The sequence below is a fragment of the Lolium rigidum genome, chromosome 7, assembly GCF_022539505.1.
Source record: "Lolium rigidum isolate FL_2022 chromosome 7, APGP_CSIRO_Lrig_0.1, whole genome shotgun sequence".
Taxonomy (NCBI): Eukaryota; Viridiplantae; Streptophyta; class Magnoliopsida; order Poales; family Poaceae; genus Lolium; species Lolium rigidum.
In genome coordinates, this window is record NC_061514.1 from 326,992,784 (window position 1) to 327,003,378 (window position 10,595).

The 10,595-nt window shown below is 44.4% G+C and overlaps 1 protein-coding gene and 1 pseudogene across 1 annotated transcript; one reads left to right on the forward strand and one right to left on the reverse strand.

The window, feature by feature from the left end:
• Positions 1-3,120: 3,120 nt before the first annotated feature.
• On the forward strand, positions 3,121-5,610 carry LOC124675770 (UDP-glucosyltransferase UGT13248-like). The gene is made up of 3 exons (XM_047211842.1): positions 3,121-3,810; positions 4,562-4,946; positions 5,055-5,610. The coding sequence occupies exons 1-3, from the start codon at positions 3,121-3,123 to the stop codon at positions 5,390-5,392; spliced, it is 1,413 nt and encodes a 470-aa protein (XP_047067798.1). The 3' UTR covers positions 5,393-5,610.
• An 813-nt stretch (positions 5,611-6,423) lies between these two features.
• On the reverse strand, positions 6,424-7,276 carry LOC124673371 (annotated as a pseudogene).
• Positions 7,277-10,595: the final 3,319 nt, after the last annotated feature.

Consider the following 10,595-nt stretch of genomic DNA (forward strand, 5'->3'; position numbering starts at 1 on the left):
CGCATGATCCTGATTATCTAGTTGTGTGCCACAACTAAACGGCCCTTCAATTCCAGCAACATCTAGTTGTGTGCCACAACTAAACGGCCCTTCAATTCCAGCAACAACAGCGTCCTGACATTGAACATGACTTCGCTCGTAGTGACCATGAGTCTTCTAGCAGCGAGGAATCACCTATTTTTGATGATTGGGTTGATGCGGAAGTTGAGTATGTTGGTGTAGATGATGATGAGTGTGAATACAAAGAGTTGCTAACTGACTCTGATGAATCCAACTTTGATGATGGGTATGATTCCGATGAGTCATTTCATCATGACGTTGTTGTGGATGACACGGTTGGTTGTGAAACCATTATCCATGTGACAGATTTTGAGAAACCCAAAATTGAAGTTGGTATTACATCTGAAGATGGTAGATGCTTTAAGAATGCAATTAAGCAATATGCAGTAAAGGCTGAATATGAAATTGCAGCTCCATATTCCAAGGTAACAAGGAATAGGGGATATTGCAAAGCTAAGAGGTGTAAGTGGAGGATACATGCAAGTCAGCTTCAAGATGGCAGAACTTGGCAGGTATGACAAAAAGGCATCAATGTCCGAAGGTAGACCTTGGCTTCAAACTTTGGCCCCCTGTTCTGAAACGTGCAGCTGGAAGGCCAAGGACAAGAAGATACAAAGGATAGAAGAAAACTTGCAATAAGACGGTGCTTGATCCTAATGCACCTCCACCCGCACCACCTAAACCGAAGAGAGTGAGGAACAAGAGCAAGAAGGCAATTGAAGTTCAACCACAAGCTAAACTGATTGAACCACCATATGCACACGTTGAAGAATCATCTGTGGTTACTCAGAACTATACCCTCAAAGGCCTCGACTCCATCCATGGATATTCGTAGCCCAATGACAAGAAGGTAATCAAATCCGCAATTTCTTCGCTCTATTTACATGCTAGCAAAAAATGTTTAAACTTGTCTTCATACCTTTCTTGCAGTCGCAAGCAACAATTAGATCTTGATTCTGCAGGTTTACACGGAATGTTCACACCAACAAAACAACTTGATTGCACCATTGATACCAACAATAGCTCTATGAAAAGAAGGTAATCATATATGCAAGTTCTTTTGCAATATTTACATGATATTTGTTGTCTAGTGTGATTTAAATGTGTGTATTATTGCAGCCGCAAGAAGTCGCGCAAGGGGTCGAAAATTGTTGCTAAGCTTAAAGCTATGAAGAAAACAACTCCCAAGTTGAAGGTAAAAAGGCCAAAAAGTGAAGTTGAATATTGTATGACGTACAAAATATAGAGGATATACACGATCTGTTACTTTTGTTAGTTGAACACGTTCAATCTGTGTTTAAACCTGTCATTTTGTGAGCTGTTATGTTGACTCTAGAACGCTATATACGTCAGTGTTAATCGGTTTGGTTATGTTCGACACGTCAATTTGTGGGCTGTTATGTTGAGCATTTGGATCACGTGTTGTCAAAATTCTTATTTTAATATGCCAGTGTTCCTAGTACCCCAAATATGGTTCGGTTCATGACTAAATGGTGCAAGTTATTTGTTTCCATCTGTTCATACTTACAGAATAATAGGGAACATAACAAAGCCACTTTTGCATCACAGATTCATACGTACGGACTAACAAGGGCCCAAGGGCCCAGAAAAAACCGTTGAAGCGCCTGAACCAAAATTGCAACTCAGAAAAAAACCAGGAATAACCGGTGAAGCACCTGAACCAAAATTGTAACTCACAAGAAAACCGTTCGAAACCAGTCGTGGATGGTCATCCTAATAAAAAGAAATGTAATTTTCCATTTTTGGCGTTCTGGTAAACGTGCCACGGAATAATAATGGTACTGCGCAAAGACAAGTTCTAGCGGTGTGTTTTGGCAAATGCGCAAAAATTACAATGTCCATTAGCAAATTTTCCCGAACATTTGTGGCTATACAATTGAAGCAAAAAATGACCTGGCTGAGAAGAAATAACAACACAAGGAGGAAAAGTGGCACTAAATCCAGAATATGAGAAGTGTGAGACCGCGTTTGAGGAGTGAAAAATCCTTCTTGAGGAAAACAAGGTGAGGGATGACATCATGGTCAAGAAGAACAAGATCATGATGATGGGAAATGGATGCGATAGCAAGATTGTTTTGGGAGATGAGAAGACATGAGATAATGCAACGGAGAAAGCAAGAACCTGGAGGTGCCTGCGCCGATGATGGTCATGGTGCTTCAACTAGTTGCGGAGATGGTCTTGGCAACAATGGTGTTGCTTAATTTTATCATCGACCGGTGGTGTTTGATAGCGCATAATTTTCTGCATGGTTGATTGTTACATGTTCCATTGCCCATACTTTTAAACATAAACTATTGTCGATTTAAAGTACCGTAAGCTATTTGCAATTTGTAAACTTGGGTCTTATTAAATATTAAGGAACCTACTTTGTACAAAGTTCGAGTCAATTAAAAGAGATTAGAGAGAATATATGCAAATGCATCTTTTTTTGTGATAACGCGTTGGCTTGGCCGTAACAAATCATTAGTGAAAGCAGGTTTAAGAGGCAGCCAACGGTTTGTGTTAGTATCTAAATTTGTCACCAAGGTTCTATCATAAAAATTATCTAAGATTTATCAAAATTTAGATTTATCTAGATGTTTTTGGTGGAATGGAGGGAGTACAACTAGAAGGTACTCTGATGTATTTTAACTAACCTGGAATCACGTACTCCGGTACGTGAATGAGTAAATAAGCAAATGCGTCAGTGTCTCCTTTGCAATATTTTATGTGCATGATACTCCCTCCGGTCTCTTTTAACTTTGTACTAAATTCGAGTCAATTAAAAAGGACCGGAGGGAGTAGATTACTCTGTTCCTGTGAAGCGAAGATGCGGATGCGTATGGTGTAGGATGCAGGCGCAGCACCTTCCTCGGACCTTCACCCGCCACCACAAGGCACCAAGATCCAGTCAAGTGCAAAATCCAGTTTCGCCACCAGAAGGAGCGTGGAAACAAATTTGACTGTCCCGAGGAGCAACCTTGGGCGCCACTCTGCTTCGAGTCTTTCGTGCCTATTTATCCGTCGATCCATGACCAGATACTGGGAACACCAGAAACATGGAGACCACAATCACCACCAGCGAGAGCGTCAGCCATGGAGGCGGCGACGGCGGCGGGAATGTGTTCTTCCTGCCGTTCCCGGGCGCGCAGGGGCACACCAACCCAATGCTCCAGTTCGGCCAGCGCCTGGCCTACCACGGCCTCCGCCCCACCCTCGTCGTCACCCGCTACGTGCTCTCCTCCACCGACCCACCGGGCGACCCGTTCCGCGTGGCCGCCATCTCCGACGGCTTCGACGCCGGCGGCATGGCCTCGTGCCCGGACTACGCGGAGTACTTCTCCCGGATGGAGGCCGTGGGGTCCGACACGCTGCGGGAGCTACTGTCGTCGGAGGCGCGCGCGGGTCGGCCGGTGCGCGTGCTCGTGTACGACCCGCACCTCGCGTGGGCGCTGCCCGTGGCGCGCGCCGCCGGAGTGGCCACCGCGGCGTTCTTCTCCCAGCCGTGCGCTGTGGACATCATCTACGGGGAGCTGTGGGCGGGGCGCATGGCGCTGCCCGCGACGGACGGGCGCGAGCTGGTGGCGAGGGGAGCGCTGAGCGTGGAGCTGGGGCCGGAGGACATGCCGCCGTTCGTGGCGGTGCCGGAGTCCCAGCCTGTGTTCACCAGGACATGTATTCGGCAGTTCGAGGGGCTAGAAGAAGCCGACGACGTGCTCGTCAACTCATTCCGCGACTTCGAGCCAAAGGTAAGCCATATACGTCTGCTCTCGTCGATCACTCAATAAGTTTGGCTTCATACACTCTCCCCTACGCTTGTTAAAACCTTAAGGCTTTATTTACTTCTTTTGTATTTTTCTTCTCAATGGGTATGGAGATGAAATGGGTTTGGTGTTTACCAAATCCCTCAAATACCCTTCCAAAAAATATACTATTATGATGGAGAATTTTCAATTTAGACAAAAAAATGTGGGGATGAGAGGGAATGGGAGGGGATATCTCGGGATTAGAGCATCTCCAACAGGCGCACTAAAAATCGGCGCGCTATAGGTCGCTGTAAACGCGATGTAAACGTTTGCTGCGCGCTGCGCTTATCCCCCCCCCCCCGCCGGACGCTGTATTATGCAGCGCGTGCTCGGACGCTATAGGCGTTGAAAATAATAAACCCTATGGATCAGAGTACAAATTTTCTATAGATAGTGTGAGATTATCTCCAAAATACAATAGTTATTATAATTTGTTGGAAAACATTAATGTAAGATACTTCCTCCTATTCATAATACCTGTCATGGTTTTACTTCAAATTTAAATTAAAAAATAATACCACGACAAGTATGATGGATCAAGATGAAGGGAGTAGTATAAATTTAGTGGAAAAATTGTATAATTTCTCAAACAACATTTCTACATAACGAAGGATTTAGACCATATTAAAAGTCTCAAACAACACTTCCATATATCCAAGGATTTTTTATTTTCAACACCTTGTCAACTGAGCAGGAGGCAGAGTACATGGAGTTAATATGGAGAGCAAAGATGATAGGCCCAACATTGCCATCATTTTACCTCGACGATGATCGCCTTCCATCAAACAAGTCTTATGGGTTCAACTTGTTCAATTGCAATGCACCGTGCATGGATTGGCTGGAGAAGCAGGACAACTCGTCTGTTGTGCTTGTATCATATGGGACCGTCTCCAACTATGACGCAACTCAGCTGGAGGAGCTTGGCAACGGACTTTGTGATTCCGGTAAACCTTTTATATGGGTTGTTAGATCAAATGAGGCACACAAGTTATCTAAAGTCCTCAAGATCAAATGTGAGAAGGCCGGATTAATTGTTTCTTGGTGCCCCCAACTCGAGGTTCTTGCACACCGGGCGATTGGTATGATATAGCTCTACATTTCCTTTACTCTATTTTGGCCAAGACTACTACCAGATATGATAAGGTGAAAAAATAAAAATTCATTTCAATTGATGCATATACTTGTAGGTTGTTTCGTTACCCACTGTGGATGGAACTCAACACTGGAAGCCGTTGCTAGCGGTGTGCCTCTTGTGGGCATTCCACATTGGGCAGACCAACCCACCATCTCAAAATATGTGGAGAGCGTGTGGGGCATGGGTGTGCAAGCACGGAAGAGCGATAATGGATTCCTAAGGAGTGGGGAAATCGAGAGGTGCATTAGAGAGGTGATGGACGGGGAAAGAAAGGATAAGTACAAAAAGAATGCTGAAAAATGGATGCAAATGGCTAAGAAGGCTATGCAGGCAAGAGGAAGTTCAGACATGCATATTGTTGCATTCGCGGCAAAGTATTTCTCAATTTAAAGTTATAACAATGCAAAAGAAGCATGTAGGTACTAGGTAGTGATCTCAGCCCTATAGATGCTACCAGAGGACAACATTTTGTGTATGTTTTTAAACAAAAAAGCAACAGAGGTGGCCTCCACAAATCCTCAGCAAACAATGTTTTGTCTGGGGAGTCGATGTACAATTGAACCACTTGGTTTTCGCTGATGCTAGAATTTTCGTATATTACCTAACTATGAGAAAAGGTCTAGATGTTATATTTCATTTAAATAATTCTCATAAATTCACATTGACAATTATAACCATTACTAGAAATTTACGATATTATATTTATCTGTGGTTTGTGGTGTTTCATCGATGTTCCATAGAAAAAAAAGTTGTGTCCATTAATGAATAATGATTATTCTTTGTTTCATGTGAAATTCTTTGGACACATTGGTTGCTGTATAACTAGGAATTATCTACCATTTCCCTACCTAAAGTAAAATAAATGTATATAGTACAACAACACACAAATGTCTTGGTTTTAATCAAAAATAGCAAAAAACACTAAGTATGTATATATAATAGAACCATGTCTCACATGTCCTTGCCATCAGGTCATACCACAAAGTACAACAAGTTAGGCTTTTTTTGGAATGTGGGAGTTTTCTCATATCTTTGGTGGATTGAATTGGATTCTTTGAAAACCGGTTGTTAAATGTGTCTATACAGGATGCTTCCAACTTTTGTTATGAAATAAAAAATATCCTTTAAATGTGTAATTATGAGACCATACATATGTCTATGTCTCTTAACATTTAACATCAAGAATCTTAACTAGACATTTGAATCTTGTATGGCAGAGAACAACATGTGTTCTTAATAAATCTTTTAGATAGATCATATCATAGAGTATCAGTTCAAGCACAAAGTATTAAAGTATGTACATAGAATATAGTATTATTGTAACACATTGTACAGACACATGAGAACTACAGAAGACCATGTGGACCTTATTTATTGAACTGTTGTCCATGTCTATGATTAAGTGGCATTTGGTGACCTAACTATTTGTGGGGGTAAGAAGGTTCCATGGGTAGACCACACATATTTTTCTTGTCCGCAATGTCCTTCTCCATTCTCAAGTATCCGTCCTCACCCCACTATTCCATGGTCCAAATCAGTGTTGCAAGAGCCAGTCATCACCCCACCAGAGTAGAATTGAAATGTCATGTCACCTCCGTCTAAAGCTACCGACACAAGTTGGTTAACCACTGCCTTCATGAGTTCTGCCAAATTATTGGCCGACACATCCTCATAGCTGGTGATGGCTGAGGCGCTATTGGACCTAGTTTACATTTTCCATCAGCAACGGTGTATGGGTAGCTAGACTCCTTGGCAATGCCTCCATTCTAGATAATGAACTTGAAGGCATCATCCATGATCCCTCCCTCCCAGCCCTGATCCTGGCAATTGACATCACAATCAACCACCTCTTGCTCTGCTAACAAGACTAATGTTCCTATTTTCAGCTTCACAATACCCTCAGTTGCAGCAACAACAAAAAATGCCCGAGAATAACCTACAAAGAATTGTGTTTCTAGAATGTTATCTACCATTTCTACAACATATATTACCATACAAATTTTCAATAAACAACTAGTATTAGTGTACTTACCGCAAAGTACATGATCCTTGATAGGGGCGATGGCTCCCTTGCCCCTCCAATCCACCGTTTCCGGAAGAATATCAAAGCTCATGTTCTCGTACCTGAGTTCTGTAGAATGCTCATGGGGTTTGTTTTTGTAGCACTCAACTTAGCATTGGTAATGTCTACGACCTGGTTGACGCCAAGCCAGAAATTGTTGTTGCCGATGTTAATGATTCGATGAAAGCTTCATTAGCCTTGAAAACTGCCATCTCAGCGGTCATCATTCAACTCACGAGCTGCAATGACAACACTACCAAAGGCTAAGGTGGTCGGGTTGTCAAGTTTCTCGCAAGGAGTGATATATTGGGATCCCTCCCTCTCCTGGCACCCTCCCTGGACCGAACTATAGCTGCCGCCGGATCCCAACTAGGCACGTGCGGGAGGATGATGGTGGCGGGGCGTCCCTCCACCACGGCTCAAAGGCGTGGTTGCGGCAGTGTAACTTGAGTAGGCGCCTTAGGGCGACCTATAAATGGCCCTGGCGCAGGTTAAGCAGCGATGTGTCATCCTCCACCTTTGGTTGTCTTCAACCTCAATGCAAAGGGATCTAGCCAGTGGTGGTGCTTCCTTGTGACGGTGATGGTTTCATGGCGGTGGATCTCTTGGGCCATCGGGTGCAGCGGTCCACGGTGAGGATGGGACGGTGGTCCAGCTACTGAAGCTGGTGAGGATGCCACAATCAACGGCAACACCACTGGGTGTCGTTTTCCTAGTTGCAGGCGATGATGGGGCATCTCTTGCTCTGTTGTTTCTAGGGGACCTCAGATTTGGGGGATGCCACCATTGACACTGGCGCATGTGGGCATCATACTGATGGGTTCGTTGCATAGAAAAAAAAATTCCTACCGCAAGACGAATAAATCCAAGATCTAATCTATGGAAAAGCCAAGATCTAATCTATGAGATCGGAGCAACGAGATGGATATGAGACTAACCCTCGAAGATTCCAAAGCCTACGAGATTAATCTCGTTGTTGGTGTAGACGATCGTCCCGGTGCTGCAATCCGGCAGCACTTCCATACTCGGTCGCGCGTACGGTGTCGATGAAGCCCTTCCTCTCCCCGTTGCAGCGGGCAGCGGAGGTGTGGTAGATCTCCTCCAAATTCCAGCAGCACGACGGCGTGGTGGTGGTGGTGGAGGAAGAAAAGCTGCAGGGCTTCGCCAAGCCGGAACATCATATGGTGGAGGGAGAGAGGGGGCGGCCAGGGTTTGGTCTGAGGGATGAAGTGGCCGGCCACCCCCTCCCCTCTTTATATAGGGGGCCAGGTCAGTTGGGGTGGCCCCGCTTTCCCCTCTAGGGTTGGGGCCGGCGGCCAAGTGGGGGGAAGAGAGAAATCTTCCCCCCAAGTTGATCCCCCTAGGGTTTTGGGGAAACCCTAGGGGTTGGCCGGCCTGGGCCTTGAGGCTTGGTGCGCCTGGCCCATTAGGGCTGGGCAGCACTCCCTCGGCCGATGTGGGCCCCTCCTAGGTCTTGTTCCCCATGGTGGACCCCGCCGGAACCTTCTAGAACCTTCCAGTCTTTCACCGGAAAAATCCCGAACTTTTCTGAAACCTAGAAATCAACTTCCCTTATATGAATCTTATTCTCCGGACTATTCCGGACCTCCTCGTGATGTCCTGGATCCCATCCGAGACTCCGAACAAACTTCGTCTCCATACCATATTCCAAATCTACTTATGCGACATCGAACCTTAAGCGCGTCACCTTACGGTTCGCGAACTATGCAGACATGGTCGAGACTCCTCTACGAGCAATAACCAATAGCGGGATCTGGAGATCCATAATGGCTCCCACATATTCAACGATAACTTAGTGATCGATTGAACCATTTACATACGATGCCGATTCCCTTTGTCACGCAATACTTTACTTGTCCGAGGTTCGATCATCGGTATCTCCATACCTTGTTCAACCTCGTTACCGACAAGTACTCTTTACTCGTACCATGGTATGTCATCTCTTGTGATCCAATCACATGCTTGCAAGCTAATCAGACGACATTCCACCGAGAGGGCCCAGAGTATATCTATCCGTCATCAGGATGGACAAATCCCACTATTGATCCATATGCCTCAACTCACACTTTCCAAATACTTATCCCATCTTTATTACCACCCATTTACGCAATGGCGTTTGATGTAATCAAAGTACCCTTCCGGTGTAAGTGATTTACATGATCTCATGGTCGAAGGACTTAGACAACTATGTATCGAAAGCTTATAGCAAATTGAACTTAATGACTTGATCTTATGCTACGCTCATTTGGGTGTGTGTCCATTGTATAGTTCAACTAATGACATAACCTTGTTATTAATAACATCCAATGTTCATGATCACGAAACCATGATCATCCATTAATCAACAAGCTAGTTATACAAGAGGCTTACTAGGGACTCCTTGTTGTTTACATAACACACATGTATCAATGTTTCGGTTAATACAATTATAGCATGGTATGCAAACATTTATCATAAACACAAAGATATTATAATAACCACTTTATTATTGCCTCTTGGGCATATCTCCAACAGTCTCGCACTTGCACTAGAGTCAATAATCTAGATTACATTGTAAGGTACCTAACACCCATGGCATTCTAGTGTTGGTCATGCTTTGCCCTAGGGAGAGCTTTAGTCAACGGATCTGCCACATTCAGATCTGTGTGTACTTTGCAAATCTCTACTTCACCATCTTCGATGTACTCGCGAATCGAATGAAAACGCAGCTTGATATGCTTTAGCTTCTTGTGTGACCTTGGTTCCTTTGCATTGGCAATGGCACCCGTGTTGTCACAATAGATGACTAACGGGTCCAATGCACTAGGAACCACACCAAGCTCAACAATGAACCTCTTCATCCATACCACTTCGATGAAGCCTCCGAAGCCGCTATATATTCAGATTCAGTTGAAGATTTCGCCACCGTGCACTGCTTGGAACTGCTCCAGCTTTACTGCAGCACCATTCAGTACAAACACATACCCAGACTGAGACTTATAGTCATCGGGATCAGTGTTCCAACTTGCATCGGTGTAACTGGTTACAACGAGCTCTTGGTCACCGCCATAACAAAGAAACATATCCTTAGTCCTTTTCAAGTACTTCAGGATATTCTTGACCGCTGTCTAGTATTCCATTCCTGGATCACTCTGATATCTGCTGGTCAAACTAACAACATGTGCGATATCCGGTCTAGTACACAGCATGGCATACATGATAGAGCCTACTGCCGAGGCCTAGGGGATCTTGTTCATCCTCTCTCTTTCTTCTGCCGTAGCCGGACCTTGAGTCTTACTCAAGACCTTACCTCGCAACATAGGCAAGAACCCTTTCTTGCTTTCATCCATTCTAAACTTCTTTAGAATCTTGTCCAGGTATGTACTCTGTGAAAGCCCTATTAGGCGTCTTGATCTATCTCTATAAATCTTGATGCCTAAAATGTACGCTGCTTCACCAAGGTATTTCATTGAAAAACATTTATTCAAATAACCTTTAATACTGCTTAATAGTTCTATATCATTCCCAATC

What these genes read in the sequence shown, in the direction of transcription:
- LOC124675770 (XM_047211842.1), top strand. Translation starts at nt 3,121, where the DNA reads ATGGAGACCACAATCACCACCAGCGAGAGCGTCAGCCATGGAGGCGGC. An exon ending in TCCGCGACTTCGAGCCAAAG is followed by an intron (nt 3,811 to 4,561) that starts GTAAGCCATATA and finishes TCAACTGAGCAG; the next exon opens with GAGGCAGAGTACATGGAGTT. An exon ending in TCTTGCACACCGGGCGATTG is followed by an intron (nt 4,947 to 5,054) that starts GTATGATATAGC and finishes ATATACTTGTAG; the next exon opens with GTTGTTTCGTTACCCACTGT.